The 22,330-nt window shown below is 44.8% G+C and overlaps 1 protein-coding gene across 1 annotated transcript in view; it reads right to left on the reverse strand.

The window, feature by feature from the left end:
* The window catches only part of LOC141091144 (saxiphilin-like), a 191,017-nt gene that overhangs the window by 129,387 nt on the left and 39,300 nt on the right, over nt 1-22,330 (reverse strand). Inside the window, exons 2-3 of the mRNA XM_073576541.1 lie at nt 3,640-3,803; nt 2,634-2,739 (exon numbers count right to left, since the gene is read on the reverse strand). Of these exons, the coding sequence (XP_073432642.1) occupies nt 2,634-2,739; nt 3,640-3,803 (270 nt within the window). The remainder of the gene's footprint in view (nt 1-2,633; nt 2,740-3,639; nt 3,804-22,330) is intronic.

A 22,330-nucleotide genomic window follows, 5' to 3' on the forward strand; every position in this document is an offset into this window, starting at 1 on the left:
TCTTCACATAGCTCCATCAAATACAAAATAAAAGAGTGGTAAGTCTTGAAAAATGGCCCCAGAACCAATTATTTTTCTTTTTACGAAATTCTGAATTTTTTTCAACACTTAAATTAAATATAAAAAAACCTATGCAAGTTTAGTATCACCGTACTCATACTGTCCTGCAGAATCATATTTCAAGATCATTTTTCCTGCACTATGAACACCACAAAAAATTCTAACAAACAACAAAAAACAAATTGTGCTTTTTTTGCGCAATACAACCTCTCTGGAATAATTTATTTAATTTTCCAGTACATTATTTGTTAACATAATTGGTTCTGTTAAAAAGTACAACCAGTAGCACAAAACAAGCTCTCAGAATGAAGAGGGAGGGAAAAAGATGAAGGCGCAAAAATGAAAAATCATCCATTTTTTAAGGGCTTAAGTAACACATATACCGTAGGTTCTCCCACCGATCAGCTGATTTGAGGCCTACTGTGCCAAGGAATTGGCACCGCTGCATACATCGTGTTGTCGTCCTGTCTGGTTGTACACGTTGTTCTGCACTCCATTGAAAGGGAAGGCGCTGCAGTAACAATCACATCTACTCTGCAGTGAGATTGGTGGGGTTGGCAGAAGCTGGACCGCCAGTGATTTCATATTGATAACCTCTGCTAAAGAGTCCTGGAATCATAGAATCGCAGAGTTGGAAGGGACCTCCTGGGCCATCTGGTCCATCCCCCTGCTCAAAGCAGGATTCGCTAAATCATCCCAGTCAGATGTCTGTCCAGCCTCTGTTTGAAGACTTCCATTGAAGGAGAACTCACCACTTCTCGTGGCAGCTTGTTCCATTCATTGATCACTCTAACTGTCAAAAAGTTTTTTCTAATATCTAATCTGTGTCTTCTCCCATTCAGTTTCATCCCATTGCTTCTAGTCTTTCCTTGTGCAAATGAGAATAAAGTTGATCCTTCTACAATGTGACAGCCCTTTAGATATTTGTAGACAGCTATTAAGTCTCCTCTCAGTCTTCTCTTTTGCAAACTAAACATTCCCAAATCCTGCAACCTTTCCTCATAAGACAGGGTTTGCAGACCTGTCACCTTTCTGGTCGCTCTTTTCTGAACTTGCTCCAGTTTGTTGATGTCTTTTTTAAAATGTGGTGCCCAAAACTGGACACAATATTCCAGATGAGGTCTGACCAAAGAGGAGTAGAGGGAAATAATGACTTCACGTGATCTAGACTGTATGCTTCTGTTAATACATCCTAGAATTGCATTTGCCTTTTTTGCTGCTGCATCACACTGTTGACTCATATTCAGTCTGTGATCTATTAGTATACCCAAGTCTTTTTCACATGTGCTGTTGCTTAGTCCTATTCCTCCCATTCTGTATATGCTTTTTTCATTTTTATTGCCCAGATGTAGTACTTTGCATTTTTCCCTGTTAAAAACCATTCTGTTAGTTGCTGCCCACTTCTCCAGTTTATTTATATCTTTTTGAATCCTCTCTCTCTTCTCTAGTATTAGCTATCCCTCCTAGCTTTGTGTCATCAGCAAATTTAATCAGTTTACCCTCAATTCCTTCATCTAAATCATTGATAAAGATGTTGAACAATACAGGGCCCAGGACAGAGCCCTGTGGTACCCCACTTGAGACATTCTTCCAGCTGGATGTGCAGCCATTTACGACCACTCTTTGGGTCCGATCGCTAAGCCAGTTATGAATCCACCTAACAGTTGCCTTGTCCATTCCATACTTAGTCATTTTTTCAATAAGGATTGTATGAGATACTTTGTCAAATGCTTTGCTGAAGTCAAGATATACTATATCTACAGCATTTCCTTGATCCACCCAATCAGTGATTCCGTCATAGAAGGAAATTAAGTTAGTCTGACATGACTTATTAGTTACAAACCCATGCTGACTCTGTTTAATCACTTCATTCTTATCCAGGTGCTGACATACATGTTGTTTGATAATTTGCTCAAAGATCTTTCCTGGTATAGAAGTCAGACTCACCGGCCTATAGTTGCCTGGGTCCACCTTCTTCCCCTTTTTGAAGATAGGAACAACATTTGCTCTTCTCCAGTCTTCTGGGACTTCACCTGTTCTCCAAGAATTTTCAAAGATTATGGAGAGGGGTTCAAAAATTTCTTCTGCTATCTCCTTCAGTACTCTGGGGTGTAATTCATGTGGACCTGGAGACTTGAATTCATTTAGGTTAGCTAAGTGTTTCCTCACTATATTTCTGTTTATAGATATCCTGGAATCTTCTATTCCCTTAATGGGACAGTGAAGAACAGTTGATGTTACATTTCCTTTCTGAGAGAAAACAGATGCAAAATAGGAATTTAAAAGTTCGGCCTTCTCAACAGCCTGTCTTACCATTTCATCATTTTCATCCTGTAAAAATCCTATAGCATCTTTGACGTTTCTTTTACTTTTGACATATCCCCAAAATCCTTTATTATTGCTTTTGACATCTCTTGCAAGCCTCAATTCATTGTCAGCTTTAGATAATCTGATTTGTGCCCTTTAAGGCACTGTTGACTTTTCAGTTTGGTTTTTATCAGTTACATATCAACAAAAATAAAGTAGTTATTTCACAGCAATGATTAGAGGTGACAACTAAAGTTATCACTTACCTCTCTCAGAATAAGCTTCAGTCATGATGGGCTTCAAATTAAATGGATGTAATGAAGCTTTGTAAACTTCTTTACTATCGAGAGAAATGGCATCTGCTTCTCCATTCTGAAAAACAATAGGGTCATTACTGATTTCTGAATGATTTGACTTCTTCTATTTGCTTTTGTTAAGAGGGTCTCCGACTATAAGGTGACCACAACAATCCGTAGCGATCAGGTGAATTTATGGGAGAATTCAGCAATAAAGGCTTGATTTTCCTGCAGCACCCCAAGAGGATAGATGAAATATTGCACAGTCATTAAATAAGTGCTGCTCTTTTTAGCCATTCTATGCCTTGGCTAATATATTCCTGAACTGAAGATCTACTCTATTGAACTACCTAGATGGGTTATTTGGAAATAGCATTCTTACACCAGAAAATCTCTTTTATTTGTTGGCCATCATTAACTAGACAGTGAACACAGCAGATACATCAGATATTCACATTTAAGGATTCATTTCTAATAATTAAGGAATCACAATTTCCTCAAGGAAATAAAATAAGTAAAATAAGTGAAGAGTTAATGTATTCATCTACTAAAGAAATGGCAAAGGGTGGTATCCTGTAGTCATCTCTCTAAATGATGACCTGCAAATTGTCTTGTGGGTGACAGCTCAAATTGTTATTGCCAGGGAGGTTTCCACTTAATTTCACATTACAGTAGAAAGTTTTAAGGGGATTAGGCTTGTGCCTGTGAGATTTGCCAATTCTCCTGGGAAATTCATTTTTTTTCCATGAACTTACCAGATGTTCTAGGAGAGTTGAAAATAATAATTTAGCAACTAATTTTTATTTACCCAATATCATCTTTGGCCAGAAAGGAGAGTAGCTATAAAGATGGTCTTTTGCACTGGAGGAATTGTCCTTTTCTGCATCACACAGACAGACCATTCATTTTAATTGTCAATGGACCCTTCTAGCAAGTAGACATTGTCTAAAGTGGACTTCAATGATGATGTACTCACACTGATCGCTCTCACACAGTCCTTGGTGCTGGATTTTTTCACACATGTGAGTAGAATCTCATCCACATGAGAAGAGGTCACCAGATCATTGCACTTTTGTTCTTCAGTATCTGACGTCACACACCAACGTACGTTTCTTCCACTGGGGGCTGCAGAGCTCAGAGCTGAAAAATTGCATATTAAGGGTTAATCAAGGAAATTAAATATTATTCTTAAAAATGAACTGTTCTAATAAATCCAAACCTGATTTATACAGTCATGGCCAAAAGTTTTGAGAATGACACAAATATTAATTTTTACAAAGTCTACTGCTTCATTTTTTCTAATGGCTATTTGCATATACTCCAGAATGTTATAAAGAGTGATCAGCGTAACAGCAATTACTTGCAAAGTCAATATTTGCCTAGAAAATGAACTTTATCCCCAAAACACATTTCAACATCATTGCAGCCCTGCCTTAAAAGGACCAGCTAACATCGTTTCAGTGATTGCTCCATTGACACAGGTGTGGGTGTTGATGAGGACAGGGCTGGAGATCAATCTGTCATGATTAAGTAAGAATGACACCACTGGACACTTTAAAAGGAGGCTGGTGCTTGGCATCATTGTTTCTCTTCTGTTAACCATGGTTATCTCTAAAGAAACACGTGCAGTCATCATTGCACTCCACAAAAATGGCCTAACAGGGAAGAGTATCGCAGCTAGAAAGATTGCACCTCAGTCAACAATCTATTGCATCATCAAGAACTTCAAGGAGAGAGGTTCCCTTGTTGCCAAAAAGGCTCCAGGGTGCCCAAGAAAGACCAGCAAGCGCCAGGACCGTCTCTTAAAAGTATTTCAGCTGTGGGATCAGGCTACCAGCAGTGCAGAGCTTGCTCAGGAATGGCAGCAGGCAGGTGTGAGTGCATCTGCACGCACTGTGAGGTGGAGACTCTTGGAGCAAGGCCTGGTCTCAAGGAGGGCAGCAAAGAAGCCACTTCTCTCCAGAAAAAACATCATGGACAGACTGATATTCTGCAAGAGGTACAGGGAGTGGACTGCTGAGGACTGGGGTAAAGTCATTTTCTCTGATGAATCCCCTTTTCAATTGTTTGGGACATCTGGAAAACGGCTTATTCGGAGAAGACCAGGTGAGCGCTACCACCAGTCTTGTCTTATGCCAACTGTCAAGCATCCTGAAACCATTCATGTGTGGGGTTGCTTCTCAGCCAAGGGAATGGGCTCTCTCTCAGTCTTGCCTAAAAACACAGCCATGAATAAAGAATGGTACCAGAATGTCCTCCGAGAGCAACTTCTCCCAACCGTCCAAGAGCAGTTTGGCGATCAATAATGCCTTTTTCAACATGATGGAGCACCTTGCCATAAAGCAAAGGTGATAACTAAATGGCTCAGGGAACAAAACATAGAGATTTTGGGACCATGGCCTGGAAACTCCCCAGATCTTAATCCCATTGAGAACTTGTGGTCAATCATCAAGAGACAGGTGGACAAACAAAAACCTTCAAATTCAGACAAAATAAAAGCATTGATTTTGCAAGAATGGACTGCTATTAGTCAGGATTTGATCCAGAAGTTGATTGAGAGCATGCCAGGGAGAATTGCAGAGGTCCTGAAGAAGAAGGGTCAACACTGCAAATATTGACTTGCTGCATTAACTCATTCTAACTGTCAATATAACCTTTTGTCACTCATAATATTGTTGCAATTGTATTTCTGTATGTGATAAAAACATCTGACAAACACATAAAAACCAGAGGGCAGCAGATCATGTGAAAATATAATATTTGTGTCATTCTCAAAACTTTTGGCCATGACTGTAGTGTAAGAAGTTCTGATTTTCCTGAATCTGCATTGACCTGATGTCACAGATATGTCAGAAGCTGCAGACAGTCGCACTGCATCTAGCTGCAGAAGGTCTCTGTGTTTGGCTTTGCAGACACCTTCTTAACCCTTCTGACTCTTTGACCTAGTGACTATCTTTCTCCAGCTCTAATTGAACCTGGACCTGGGTGTTTATAGACTCCCAGCCTGCTGTTGTGAATCGCTAGTGATATTTTCAGTTCCCCCTGATGAGGTTTGGAGCTATAGCAGTTAGCTATCTTCCTCTTTGGTGTTGCTGGAGGAGGTCTGTATTACATCTCTGAGTCTACTCAAGATAAGTGTTTCCCTTGTTTGTCTATCGCATCTGTCTTTAGTGGTAGTGGGTATTGACTAATGCATATCCGGTCCTTCCTTAAGCAGGGCTTATTGCCAGGGTCAGGCAGGGATTAGGTTCTTGATCGGTGATAGATGCAGAACCTATATAGGGACATTTTGGGCAGACAGGGTGACTTTAGATCTGCCTAGGGGTCTCCACTCCCCCCTTCATTAGTGTTGGACTCCCTTCCGCTCATCCTTCGTGTTTCACTTAGTCTTTCCTACACTGTGCGTGACATTATCACCGGCCGTGCATATTTAAGGTAAAAAAAACTGACACGTGTGTTTTTTGTGTGTGTTTTTTCGGATATCCTTTTTTTTCCTTTTCTCCCTTGAAATGGATCTGGTCGTAGGGCTGACAGAGCAGCTATGCTGCCTGTCTCTGGAGGTGAATGACCTCTGATATGAGATTCAGCAGCAATGACAGTGGCTGCAGGTTGCTAATGTTGGGATTGCAGTTAGGCCGGTCCAACCTGAACCCAAGGTTGCCCTCCCAGACAGATTTTCCAGAGGAAGAGATATCTTTTTTTGTGTTTAAGGAAGCTTGCAAACTTTATTTTAAACGTCGTTCGCACTTCTCTGGAAATGAAGAGCAACAAGTCGATGTTGTGATTTCTCTACTACACGGAGATCCGCAGTCCTGGGCTTTCTCTTTGCCACAGGATTCGGTTTCTCTCCAGTCTATGAAGGGATTTTTTGTGGCTCTAGCCCTTATCTATCATGACCCTGACCGAGTCACCTTGGCTGAGTCCAGGTTGCGTCGCCTTCAACAGGGGTATCGTTCAGTGGAGACATATAGCTCCGAATTCCCAGGTGGGCAACTGACACTAAGTGGAATGACCCAGCTCTCAGAAGCCAATTTCTTCAGGGTCTCACTGAAAGGCTGAAAGATGCCTTGGCAGTAGAGTTGAGCGAAATGGGTCGAAAAATTTCAAAAGTCGCCGACTTTTGGCAAAGTCGGGTTTCATGAAACGAAACCCGACCCTAGGATGAGGTCGGCCACGAGGTCGGCGACTTACGCACCAAAGTCGCGTTTCAAAAGCTTGTTTTGCGCTCTTTTTCAGCCAATCAGGATCCACGGACACTGTGGGCAACGTGATGACATAGGCACGGGTCACCACCATCTTTCAGAAGGGCATGCAAGTGATTGGCTTGCTTTGGTGGGTGTCACAGGGGGTATAAAAGGGCGTGCACGCCGACCGCCATCTTACTTCTGCCGATCTTAGCATAGGGAGAGGTTGCTGCTGATTCTGTAGGGAGAGTGTTAGGCAGGGAAGAAGAAAAAAAAACTGCTTCTGCTGCTAGCGATTGTGCCTATACAACACACCAGTCACTGTGTGTGCAGTGCAAGGGGAGGCTATATTGTGGTGTATCAGTGGTGTTGGTTGTTGGGCTGCCTTCTAAGGCTTCCTGACAGCTGCATTGCTGTTTACCCACTGCTCTGCAAACTGCTTTTTTAAAAGCAATCCCAATTTTTTTTTTTTGTCCTGCTGAGGTACTGAGCTGCAAACTGCTTTATTAAAAGCAATCCCAATTTTTTTTTTTTGTCCTGCTGAGGTACTGAGCGTGCATTTTTTCACACCATACAGCGGTGTACGCTCCTCACACAGTACCGTGTAACGGCTGTTATCACAGCCACAGTGAAGCTATCTGTGTCACTCTGTGAGAATAAGTCGAGGACATGTTCCGTTCTTACAGACCTGCACTCTAGGGAGATTCCTACTCTGCCCAATTCTACATACACCTTGTAGTTTGTGATACACTAGCCAATTTCTGCCTGTGACATAGCGCTGTGATATTCAGTGGGCCTCACACAATCCAAAAGTGTCCAGTGTCCACAAGTGTCTGCAGAAATTCAAAATCTCCCTTATCCTCTAGTCACTTTGGTCACAGCTGTGCCATCGAGCCTGTGACATAGCGCTCAGATATTCAGTGGGCCTCACACAATCCAAAAGTGTCCAGTGTCTGCAGAAATTCAAAATCTCACTTATCCTCTAGTCACTTTGGTCACAGCTGTGCCATCGAGCCTGTGACATAGCGCTCAGATATTCAGTGGGCCTCACACAATCCAAAAGTGTCCAGTGTCCACAAGTGTCTGCAGAAATTCAAAATCTCACTTATCCTCTAGTCACTTTGGTCACAGCTGTGCCATTGAGCCTGTGACATAGCGCTCAGATATTCAGTGGGCCTCACACAATCCAAAAGTGTCCAGTGTCCACAAGTGTCTGCAGAAATTCAAAATCTCACTTATCCTCTAGTCACTTTGGTCACAGCTGTGCCATCGAGCCTGTGACATAGCGCTCAGATATTCAGTGGGCCTCACACAATCCAAAAGTGTCCAGTGTCCACAAGTGTCTGCAGAAATTCAAAATCTCACTTATCCTCTAGTCACTTTGGTCACAGCTGTGCCATCGAGCCTGTGACATAGCGCTCAGATATTCAGTGGGCCTCACACAATCCAAAAGTGTCCAGTGTCCACAAGTGTCTGCAGAAATTCAAAATCTCACTTATCCTCTAGTCACTTTGGTCACAGCTGTGCCATCGAGCCTGTGACATAGCGCTCAGATATTCAGTGGGCCTCACACAATCCAAAAGTGTCCAGTGTCCACAAGTGTCTGCAGAAATTCAAAATCTCACTTATCCTCTAGTCACTTTGGTCACAGCTGTGCCATCGAGCCTGTGACATAGCGCTCAGATATTCAGTGGGCCTCACACAATCCAAAAGTGTCCAGTGTCCACAAGTGTCTGCAGAAATTCAAAATCTCACTTATCCTCTAGTCACTTTGGCCACAGCTGTGCCATCGAGCCTGTGACATAGCGCTCAGATATTCAGTGGGCCTCACACAATCCAAAAGTGTCCAGTGTCCACAAGTGTCTGCAGAAATTCAAAATCTCACTTATCCTCTAGTCACTTTGGTCACAGCTGTGCCATCGAGCCTGTGACATAGCGCTCAGATATTCAGTGGGCCTCACACAATCCAAAAGTGTCCAGTGTCCACTAGTGTGAGCAGAAATTCAAAATCTCACTTATCCTCTAGTCACTTTGGTCACAGCTGTGCCATCGAGCCTGTGACATAGAGCTCAGATATTCAGTGGGCCTCACACAATCCAAAAGTGTCCAGTGTCCACTAGTGTGAGCAGAAATTCAAAATCTCACTTATCCTCTAGTCACTTTGGTCACAGCTGTGCCATCGAGCCTGTGACATAGCGCTCAGATATTCAGTGGGCCTCACACAATCCAAAAGTGTCCAGTGTCCACAAGTGTCTGCAGAAATTCAAAATCTCACTTATCCTCTAGTCACTTTGGTCACAGCTGTGCCATCGAGCCTGTGACATAGCGCTCAGATATTCAGTGGGCCTCACACAATCCAAAAGTGTCCAGTGTCCACAAGTGTCTGCAGAAATTCAAAATCTCCCTTATCCTCTAGTCACTTTGGTCACAGCTGTGCCATCGAGCCTGTGACATAGCGCTCAGATATTCAGTGGGCCTCACACAATCCAAAAGTGTCCAGTGTCCACTAGTGTGAGCAGAAATTCAAAATCTCACTTATCCTCTAGTCACTTTGGTCACAGCTGTGCCATCGAGCTTGTGACATAGCGCTCAGATATTCAGTGGGCCTCACACAATCCAAAAGTGTCCAGTGTCCACTAGTGTGAGCAGAAATTCAAAATCTCACTTATCCTCTAGTCATTTTGGTCACAGCTGTGCCATCGAGCCTGTGACATAGCGCTCAGATATTCAGTGGGCCTCACACAATCCAAAAGTGTCCAGTGTCCACAAGTGTCTGCAGAAATTCAAAATCTCACTTATCCTCTAGTCACTTTGGTCACAGCTGTGCCATCGAGCCTGTGACATAGAGCTCAGATATTCAGTGGGCCTCACACAATCCAAAAGTGTCCAGTGTCCACAAGTGTCTGCAGAAATTCAAAATCTCACTTATCCTCTAGTCACTTTGTCACAGCTGTGCCATCGAGCCTGTGACATAGCGCTCAGATATTCAGTGGGCCTCACACAATCCAAAAGTGTCCAGTGTCCACAAGTGTTTGCAGAAATTCAAAATCTCACTTATCCTCTAGTCACTTTGGTCACAGCTGTGCCATCGAGCCTGTGACATAGCGCTCAGATATTCAGTGGGCCTCACACAATCCAAAAGTGTCCAGTGTCCACTAGTGTGAGCAGAAATTCAAAATCTCACTTATCCTCTTGTCACTTTGGTCACAGCTGTGCCATCGAGCCTGTGACATAGCGCTCAGATATTCAGTGGGCCTCACACAATCCAAAAGTGTCCAGTGTCCACTAGTGTGAGCAGAAATTCAAAATCTCCCTTGTCCTATAGACACCTTGTACCTTGTTTTACATTACTATATAGTTTGTTGGATTTTGTCTACATTTCTACCAAAAATGAGGAAGGCTGGGGGAAGAGGCCGTGGAATAGGGCGGGGGTTGGCAGCTGGTAATGATGGTGTTGGTGGTGGATCTGATGGTAGTGGCCAGAGCAAAATAGGACCGAATGCAGGAGGTGTTGAGCCTGCGTCATCGTCTGGCTCCATAAGGCTTCGAAGGTTTAGTTTTCTAGGAGTTGGCAAACCGCTTTTAAAGCCAGAGCATCAGGAAAAAGTTTTGTCTTACATTGCTGACTCAGCCTCCAGCTCTATCGCCTCCTCTTCTTCAGTTGTAAAAAGTAAAAGCACTGAGTCGTCATTGGAGGCTCATGTTCATGAACCACACCTTTCCTTGTGTCCTTCACCCCAACCAAGATTGAAGGATGACGCAGGCCATACTACTGATTACTCCATGGAGCTGTTTTCACATACCATGCCTGGATTATCAAGTCAAATGGTGAATTACCCAGGCCAAGATGAATCTGACATGGAGTGCACTGATGCACAGACGCTGATGGATGATTCTGCTGGTACATTCACTCAGAGCACTACATTGTCCTCGCAGTGTACAGAGCCAGATTCTGACCCTGATGAGACTCAGGTGCCCCTTCCCGCACACTATACCACCATATACGGTGACACAGAGGAAGGTGCACATGACATTGAAGAGGAGGTGATGGATGACCCAGTTGTTGACCCAGATTGGCATCCATTGGGGGAAGAGGGTGCTGCTTCCAATAGCTCAGATGAGGAGCATCCACAGCAGACATCGACATCGCAACAGCTGTTATCTGGCAGGCCCGGAGCACTCCAAAGACAGGTTCCAAAAATCAAAAGAGTTGCTGGACAGCTTGTCCAGAGGGTCAAAAGATCACAGCGTGCTAGGCCGCAAAATGTCTGCCAAAGTAGGAAGAGTGCAGTGTGGCACTTTTTTGAACAAAATCCTCATGATCAGGCCAAGGTTATCTGTAAGAAGTGCGCAAAGACCTTTAGCCGAGGGAAAAATCTGAAAAATTTGAATACCAGTTGCATGCTTAGACATTTAAACACCATACACTTGCAAGTGTGGACACAACACCAAACCTCAAGTGCCACATGTGCAACTGATCACAACAAAGGTAGTCAGCAACGCTACATTGTTTCCCCCACTGTAAGCCCACCGGTTAGCACAGCAGCAAATGTTGAGGTGTCGTTGCAAGGCCACAGCAGTCAGGGAATCCCACTGTTATATCAACGAAAGACTGATTCTAGGCCATCAGAAAGAACACCAACTCCATCACCATCATCAACCCTCTCTCAGTCCGCCCTGTCCACTGCTACTTCCACCATATGCAGCTCTCAAGTCCAGCTCACCCTCCCAGACACTATGAGTAGGTCAAGAAAGTACTCAGTCTCTCATCCGCGTACACTAGGTTTGAACGACCACATTGCCAAACTAATCTCGTTTGAGATGATTCCCTTTCGGTTGGTGGAAAGCGCAGCTTTCCGCGAACTCATGGCCTATGCAGTACCACGCTATGACCTACCCAGTCGCCACTTCTTCTCTCGCAAAGCCATCCCAGCCCTCCACCATTATGTGAAAGACCGCATTGTCCATGCACTCAAGCAGTCAGTGAGCGGAAAGGTGCACCTCACAACTGATGCATGGTCCAGTCGGCATGGCCAGGGCCGTTACGTGTCCATCACTGCGCACTGGGTTAATGTGGTGGATGCAGGGTCCACAGGGGACAGCGGTGGTGGGACAGTGCTGCCTAGCCCACGGTATAGGAACAGTTGGCTGTAGGCGTTCGACCCTCCTCCTCCTCCTCCAGAAGCGAAAGCTCGTCCACAGAGCGCAGTCGTACGAGCACTCCATCTGCAGCTGCCACTGTTGCACACGAGGTGTCCCCCTATCGAGCAACTAGTGGAAAGCGTCAGCAGGCTGTGTTGCAGATGATGTGTTTGGGCGACAGACACACCGCCGAGGTGCTGGCCGAGTACTTGAAGTGACAAACTGAGTCATGGCTGGGCAGTGTACATCTTGAGGCAGGCAAGGTAGTTAGTGATAACGGCCGTAATTTTGTGGCAGCCATAGCCCTTTCAAAACTCAGCCACATACCTTGCTTGGCTCACACCTTGAACCTGGTGGTGCAGTGCTTCCTCAAAAATTATCCGGAGTTAACAGCCCTGCTCCAGAAGGTGCGAAGACTGTGCGCGCACATCCGCCGCTCGCCTGTACACTCCGTTCGTATGCAGAAGCTGCAGCGATTGCTCCACCTTCCCAACCACCGCCTCATTATCGACATTGCAACAAGGTGGAACTCCACCCTGCACATGGTGGAGCGGCTGTGCGAGCAGAGGCAGGCCATAATGCATTTGTGGGAGGATACACGGCCAGGCACTTTGAGAGCAGACATGGAGTTGACAGGTGTGCAGTGGTCGAAGCTGAAAGACCTCTGTAAAGTCCTTCAGTGTTTTGAGGAATGCACACGGCTGGTAAGCGCAGACGACGCCATCCTAAGCATGAGCATCGCACTTATGCGTCTGCTCATGCAAACTTTGACGCACCTTAAGGAGCAGGCTTCTGCAGCCAATGTTGATGAGGAGGAAGAGGAGGAGGGAATCCTTGATGACATTCAGCCATTGTCTGCTCAGGGACTTCTCCTGGACGAGGTGGAGGAAGAAGAGGAGGAGGATGATGGGGATGATTACTTAGGAGAGGAGGATGCATCTCGTGGGGCAAGTGAAAATGTTGGCGTGGCAAGGTCTGGTACAGGGTTTGTGCGTGACTCGAGGGATGTGGATTTGCCAGAAAGTGCTCCTCCCACCAGCACTCGCAGTGCATCATTGACACCGGGAACATTGGCCCACATGTCAGATTATGCCTTGCAGATCATAAAAAGGGACCCCCGCATTGCCAAAATGATGAACGATGACGACTACTGGTTGGCCAGCATCCTGGATCCACGCTATAAAGGCAAATTACAAAACATCATGCCACAGGAGAACCTTGACCTAATATTGGCTGGTAAATCGGTTGCTTGAGGCATTCCCAGCACACAGCAGCGGTGATGGTTCTCACACGAGCCGTACGGGCCGGGGTCAGCTTGGCAGAGGTGTTCGTGGTGCACACAGCAGAAGTGGCGTTGGAGACAGGGGTTTCATGACAATGTTGTGGACTGATTTTTCAAGTACCGCTCACACAACTGGTAATACTGCATCGATGGAAAGTGACAGGAGACAGCAGTTGTCAACTATGGTTACAAACTACTTTTCCTCCCATATCGATGTTCTCCCACACAGGTCATTCCCCTTTGACTATTGGGCCGCTAAACTGGACACCTGACCTGAATTGGCACAATATGCCTTACAGGAGCTCGCTTGCCCCGCTGCAAGTGTGCTATCGGAAAGAGTCTTCAGTGCAGCTGGATCAATCCTGACAGAAAAAAGGACCCGTCTGTCAACACAAAATGTGGATGATCTAACCTTCATTAAAATGAACCACGCATGGGTTTCCAAGGATTTTGTCACACCTTCCCCTGATGACACATAGGGTGACAGAAAAATGGCTTGCTTTGGTCCACCTCTTCCTGGGACTTGACCTATTTCACCTTTTGCATCAGCTGAATGTCCAACATCAACATATGCCACTTTCTAAAACTCCCTAACTGTGCTGCCTCCCCCCCATGGCCGGGGTCACCACATAGCGCACGACACCGTGCGAGTGCCGTTGCCCTAGACAGGTGGGTAGGCCGACTCCTGGGCGCGGGCACTGGCACAGGGTACCTCATAGTGTAATCAAGTGTCTCTGACGGTGGTGGTGCACACCCGCCGTCAGACACACCGCCATACTATGAGGGGCCCAGTGCCAGTACCGAAGCCCATGAGTGGGCCCCCCTTGCTTGGGCAGGGCCCCAGCATTTGCAATCTTTACCTCTCCCTGCTCCTCCGCTGTGTAGTCTGGGCCGTCAAATCCATACTGTGCCAGACACCGTTTGAGCCTGCCTCCTGATGTATAGACATATATTTTGAATGTGTACACTATACATACATGTTATTTGGGGATACGGTACCCTTTCTCACCTTTGTGCAATCACGTGCAATCCATACTGGGCCTAACACCGTCTGAGCCTGCCTCCTGATGTATAGACATATATTTTGAATGTGTACGCTATCCATACATGTTATCTGGGGATACAGTACCCTTTCTAACCTTTCTGCAATCACGTACAATCCATACTGGGCCTAACACCGTCTGAGCCTGCCTCCTGATGTATAGACATATATTTTCAATGTGTACGCTATCCATACATGTTATCTGGGGATACGGTACTCTTTCTAACCTTTGTGCAATCACGTGCAATCCATACTGTGCCTGACACCGTTTGAGCCTGCCTCCTGATGTATAGACATATATTTTGAATGTGTACGCTATCCATACATGTTATCTGGGGATACGGTACCCTTTCTCTCCTTTGTGCAATCACGTGCAATCCATACTGGGCCTAACACCGTCTGAGCCTGTCTCCTGATGTATAGACATATATTTTGAATGTGTACACTATCCATACATGTTATCTGGGGATACGGTACCATTTCTCACCTTTGTGCAATCACGTGCAATCCATACTGGGCCTAACACCGTCTGAGCCTGCCTCCTGATGTATAGACATATATTTTGAATGTGTACGCTATCCATACATGTTATCTGGGGATACGGTACCCTTTCTAACCTTTGTGCAATCACGTGCAATCCATACTGGGCCTAACACCGTCTGAGCCTGCCTCCTGATGTATAGACATATATTTTGAATGTGTGCGCTATCCATACATGTTATCTGGGGATACGGTACCCTTTCTAACCTTTGTGCAATCACGTGCAATCCATACTGTGCCTGACACCGTTTGAGCCTGCCTCCTGATGTATAGACATATATTTTGAATGTGTACGCTATCCATACATGTTATCTGGGGATACGGTACCCTTTCTCACCTTTGTGCAATCACCAGCAATCCATACTGGGCCTAACACCATCTGAGCCTGCCTCCTGATGTATAGACATATATTTTGAATGTGTACACTATCCATACATGTTATCTGGGGATACGGTACCCTTTCTCACCTTTGTGCAATCACGTGCAATCCATACTGGGCCTAACACCGTCTGAGCCTGCCTCCTCATGTATAGACATATATTTTGAATGTGTACGCTATCCATACATGTTATCTGGGGATACGGTACCCTTTCTAACCTTTGTGCAATCACGTGCAATCCATACTGGGCCTAACACTGTCTGAGCCTGCCTCCTGATGTATAGACATATATTTTGAATGTGTACGCTATCCATACATGTTATCTGGGGATACGGTACCCTTTCTAACCTTTGTGCAATCACGTGCAATCCATACTGGGCCTAACACAGTCTGAGACTGCCTCCTGATGTATAGACATATATTTTGAATGTGTACGCTATCCATACATGTTATCTGGGGATACGATACCCTTTCTAACCTTTGTGCAATCAAGTGCAATCCATATTGTGCCTGACACAGTTTGAGCCTGCCTCCTGATGTATAGACATATATTTTGAATGTGTACGCTATCCATACATGTTATCTGGGGATACGGTACTATTTCTCACCTTTGTGCAATCACGTGCAATCCATACTGGGCCTAACACCGTCTGAGCCTGCCTCCTGATGTATAGACATATATTTTGAATGTGTGCACTATCCATACATGTTATCTGGGGATACAGTACCCTTTCTCACCTTTGTGCAATCACGTGCAATCCATACTGGGCCTAACACCGTCTGAGCCTGCCTCCTGATGTATAGACATATATTTTGAATGTGTACGCTATCCATACATGTTATCTGGGGATACGGTACCCTTTCTAACCTTTGTGCAATCACGTGCAATCCATACTGGGCCTAACACCGTCTGAGCCTGTCTCCTGATGTATAGACATATATTTTGAATGTGTGCGCTATCCATACATGTTATCTGGGGATACGGTACCCTTTCTAACCTTTGTGCAATCACGTGCAATCCATACTGTGCCTGACACCGTTTGAGCCTGCCTCCTGATGTATAGACATATATTTTGAATGTGTACGCTATCCATACATGTTATCTGGGGATACGGTACCCTTTCTCACCTTTGTGCAATCACGTGCAATCCATACAGGGCCTATCACCGTCTGAGCCTGCCTCCTGATGTATAGACATATATTTTGAATGTGTACACTATCCATACATGTTATCTGGGGATACAGTACCCTTTCTCAGCTTTGTGCAATCACGTGCAATCCATACTGGGCCTAACACCGTCTGAGCCTGCCTCCTGATGTATAGACATATATTTTGAATGTGTTCGCTATCCATACATGTTATCTGGGGATATGGTACCCTTTCTAACCTTTGTGCAATCACGTGCAATCCATACTGGGCCTAACACCGTCTGAGCCTGCCTCCTGATGTATAGACATATATTTTGAATGTGTGCGCTATCCACGCATGTTATCTGGGGATACGGTACCCTTTCTAACCTTTGTGCAATCACGTGCAATCCATACTGGGCCTAACACCGTCTGAGCCTGCCTCCTGATGTATAGACATATATTTTGAATGTGTACGCTATCCATACATGTTATCTGGTGATACGGTACCCTTTCTCACCTTTGTGCAATCACGTGTAATCCATACTGGGCCTAACACTGTCTGAGCCTGCCTCCTGATGTATAGACATATATTTTGAATGTGTACAATATCCATACATGTTATCTGGGGATACGGTACCCTTTCTCACCTTTGTGCAATCACGTGCAATCCATACTGGGCCTAACACCGTCTGAGCCTGCCTCCTGATGTATAGACATAAATTTTGAATGTGTACGCTATCAATACGTGTTATCTGGGGATACGGTACCCTTTCTAACCTTTGTGCAATCGCGTGCAATCCATACTGTGCCTGACACCGTTTGAGCCTGCCTCCTGATGTATAGACATATATTTTGAATGTGTACGCTATCCATACATGTTATCTGGGGATACGGTACCCTTTCTCACCTTTGTGCAATCACGTGCAATCCATACTGGGCCTAACACCATCTGAGCCTGCCTCCTGATGTATAGACATATATTTTGAATGTGTACACTATCCATTCATGTTATCTGGGGATACGGTACCCTTTCTCACCTTTGTGCAATCACGTGCAATCCATACTGGGCCTAACACCGTCTGAGCCTGCCTCCTGATGTATAGACATATATTTTGAATGTGTACGCTATCCATACATGTTATCTGGGGATACGGTACCCTTTCTAACCTTTGTGCAATCACGTGCAATCCATACTGGGCCTAACACCGTCTGAGCCTGCCTCCTGATGTATAGACATATATTTTGAATGTGTGCGCTATCCATACATGTTATCTGGGGATACGGTACCCTTTCTAACCTTTGTGCAATCACGTGCAATCCATACTGTGCCTGACACCGTTTGAGCCTGCCTCCTGATGTATAGACATATATTTTGAATGTGTACGCTATCCATACATGTTATCTGGGGATACGGTACCTTTTCTCACCTTTGTGCAATCACCAGCAATCCATACTGGGCCTAACACCATCTGAGCCTGCCTCCTGATGTATAGACATATATTTTGAATGTGTACACTATCCATACATGTTATCTGGGGATACGGTACCCTTTCTCACCTTTGTGCAATCACGTGCAATCCATACTGGGCCTAACACCGTCTGAGCCTGCCTCCTGATGTATAGACATATATTTTGAATGTGTACGCTATCCATACATGTTATCTGTGGATACGGTACCCTTTCTAACCTTTGTGCAATCACGTGCAATCCATACTGGGCCTAACACTGTCTGAGCCTGCCTCCTGATGTATAGACATATATTTTGAATGTGTACGCTATACATACATGTTATCTGGGGATACGGTACCCTTTCTAACCTTTGTGCAATCACGTGCTATCCATACTGGGACTAACACCGTCTGAGCCTTCCTCCTGATGTATAGACATATAATTTGAATGTGTATGCTATCCATACATGTTATCTGGGGATACGGTACCCTTTCTAACCTTTGTGCAATCACGTGCAATCCATACTGGGCCTAACACCGTCTGAGCCTGCCTCCTGATGTATAGACATATATTTTGAATGTGTACGCTATCCATACATGTTATCTGGGGATACGGTACCCTTTCTAACCTTTGTGCAATCACGTGCAATCCATACTGTGCCTGACACCGTTTGAGCCTGCCTCCTGATGTATAGACATATATTTTGAATGTGTACGCTATCCATACATGTTATCTGGGGATACGGTACCCTTTCTAACCTTTGTGCAATCACGTGCAATCCATACTGTGCCTAACACCGTCTGAGCCTGCCTCCTGATGTATAGACATATATTTTGAATGTGTACGCTATCCATACATGTTATCTGGGGATACGGTACCCTTTCTAACCTTTGTGCAATCACGTGCAATCCATACTGTGCCTGACACCGTTTGAGCCTGCCTCCTGATGTATAGACATATATTTTGAATGTGTACGCTATCCATACATGTTCTCTGGGGATACGGTACTATTTCTCACCTTTGTGCAATCACGTGCAATCCATACTGTGCCTAACACCGTCTGAGCCTGCCTCCTGATGTATAGACATATATTTTGAATGTGTGCACTATCCATACATGTTATCTGGGGATACGGTACCCTTTCTCACCTTTGTGCAATCACGTGCAATCCATACTGGGCCTAACACCATCTGAGCCTGCCTCCTGATGTATAGACATATATTTTGAATGTGTACGCTATCCATACATGTTATCTGGGGATACGGTACCCTTTCTAACCTTTGTGCAATCACGTGCAATCCATACTGGGCCTTACACCGTCTGAGCCTGCCTCCTGATGTATAGACATATATTTTGAATGTGTGCGCTATCCATACATGTTATCTGGGGATACGGTACCCTTTCTAACCTTTGTGCAATCACGTGCAATCCATACTGTGCCTGACACCGTTTGAGCCTGCCTCCTGATGTATAGACATATATTTTGAATGTGTATGCTATCCATACGTGTTATCTGGGGATACGGTACCCTTTCTCACCTTTGTGCAATCACGTGCAATCCAAACTGGGCCTAACACCATCTAAGCCTGCCTCCTGAGGTATAGACATATATTTTGAATGTGTACACTATCCATACATGTTATCTGGGGATACGGTACCCTTTCTCACCTTTGTGCAATCACGTGCAATCCATACTGCGCCTAACACCGTCTGAGCCTGCCTCCTGATGTATAGACATATATTTTGAATGTGTACGCTATCCATACATGTTATCTGGGGATACGGTACCCTTTCTAACCTTTGTGCAATCACGTGCAATCCATACCGGGCCTAACACCGTCTGAGCCTGCCTCCTGATGTATAGACATATATTTTGAATGTGTACGCTATCCTTACATGTTATCTGGGGATACGGTACCCTTTCCAACCTTTGTGCAATCACGTGCAATCCACACTGGGCCTAACACCGTCTGAGCCTGCCTCCTGATGTATAGACATATATTTTGAATGTGTACGCTATCCATACATGTTATCTGGGGATACAGTACCCTTTCTAACCTTTGTGCAATCACGTGCAATCCATACTGGGCCTAACACCGTCTGAGCCTGCCTCCTGATGTATAGACATATATTTTAAATGTGTACTCTATCCATACATGTTATCTGGGGATACGGTACCCTTTCTCACCTTTGTGCAATCACGTACAATCCATACTGGGCCTAACACCGTTTGAGCCTGCCTCCTGATGTATAGACATATATTTTGAATGTGTACACTATCCATACATGTTATCTGGGGATACGGTACCCTTTCTCACCTTTGTGCAATCACGTGCAATCCATACTGGGCCTAACACTGTCTGCGCCTGCCTCCTGATGTATAGACATATATTTTGAATGTGTACACTATCCATACATGTTATCTGGGGATACGGTACCCTTTCTAACCTTTGTGCAATCACGTGCAATCCATACTGTGCCTGACACCGTTTGAGCCTGCCTCCTGATGTATAGACATGTATTTTGAATGTGTACGCTATCTATACATGTTATCTGGTGATACGGTACCCTTTCTAACCTTTGTGCAATCACGAGCAATCCATATTGGGCCTAACACCGTCTGAGCCTGCCTCCTAATGTATAGACATATATTTTGAATGTGTACGCTATCCATACATGTTATCTGGGGATACGGTACCCTTTCTAACCTTTGTGCAATCACGTGCAATCCATACTGGGCCTAACACCGTCTGAGCCTGCCTCCTGATGTATAGGCATATATTTTGAATGTGTACGCTATCCATACATGTTATCTGGGGATACGGTACCCTTTCTAACCTTTGTGCAATCACGTGCAATCCATAATGTGCCTGACACCGTTTGAGCCTGCCTCCTGATGTATAGACATATATTTTGAATGTGTACGCTATCCATACATGTTATCTGGGGATACGGTACTATTTCTCACCTTTGTGCAATCATGTGCAATCCATACTGGGCCTAACACCGTCTGAGCCTGCCTCCTGATGTATAGACATATATTTTGAATGTGTGCACTATCCATACATGTTATCTGGGGATACGTTACCCTTTCTCACCTTTGTGCAATCACGTGCAATCCATACTGGGCCTAACACTGTCTGAGCCTGCCTCCTGATGTATAGACATATATTTTGAATGTGTACGCTATCCATACATGTTATCTGGGGATACGGTACCCTTTCTAACCTTTGTGCAATCACGTGCAATCCATACTGGGCCTAACACCGTCTGAGCCTGCCTCCTGATGTATAGACATATATTTTGAATGTGTGCGCTATCCATACATGTTATCTGGGGATACGGTACCCTTTCTAACCTTTGTGCAATCACGTGCAATCCATACTGTGCCTGACACCGTTTGAGCCTGCCTCCTGATGTATAGACATATATTTTGAATGTGTACGCTATCCATACGTGTTATCTGGGGATACGGTACCCTTTCTCACCTTTGTGCAATCACGTGCAATCCAAACTGGGCCTAACACCGTCTAAGCCTGCCTCCTGATGTATAGACATATATTTTGAATGTGTACACTATCCATACATGTTATCTGGGGATACGGTACCCTTTCTAACCTTTGTGCAATCACGTGCAATCCATACTGGGCCTAACACCATCTGAGCCTGCCTCCTGATGTATAGACATATATTTTGAATGTGTACGCTATCCATACATGTTATCTTGGGATACGGTACCCTTTCTAACCTTTGTGCAATCACGTGCAATCCATACTGGGCCTAACACCGTCTGAGCCTGCCTCCTGATGTATAGACATATATTTTGAATGTGTACGCTATCCATACTTGTTATCTGGGGATACGGTACCCTTTCTAACCTTTGTGCAATCGCGTGCAATCCATACTGTGCCTGACACCATTTGAGCCTGCCTCCTGATGTATAGACATATATTTTGAATGTGTACGCTATCCATACATGTTATCTGGGGATATGGTACCCTTTCTCACCTTTGTGCAATCACGTGCAATCCATACTGGGACTAACACCGTCTGAACCTTCCTCCTGATGTATAGACATATATTTTGAATGTGTACGCTATCCATACATGTTATCTGGGGATACGGTACCCTTTCTAACCTTTGTGCAATCACGTGCAATCCATACTGGGCCTAACACCGTCTGAGCCTGCCTCCTGATGTATAGACATATATTTTGAATGTGTACGCTATCTATACATGTTATCTGGGGATACGGTACCCTTTCTAACCTTTGTGCAATCACGTGCAATCCATACTGTGCCTGACACCGTTTGAGCCTGCCTCCTGATGTATAGACATATATTTTGAATGTGTACGCTATCCATACATGTTATCTGGGTATACGGTACCCTTTCTAACCTTTGTGCAATCACGTGCAATCCATACTGTGCCTAACACCGTCTGAGCCTGCCTCCTGATGTATAGACATATATTTTGAATGTGTACGCTATCCATACATGTTATCTGGGGATACGGTAC

The sequence above is a fragment of the Dendrobates tinctorius genome, unplaced genomic scaffold, assembly GCF_039654945.1.
Source record: "Dendrobates tinctorius isolate UK_male_01 unplaced genomic scaffold, ASM3965494v1 ptg000049l, whole genome shotgun sequence".
Lineage (NCBI taxonomy): Eukaryota > Metazoa > Chordata > Amphibia > Anura > Dendrobatidae > Dendrobates > Dendrobates tinctorius.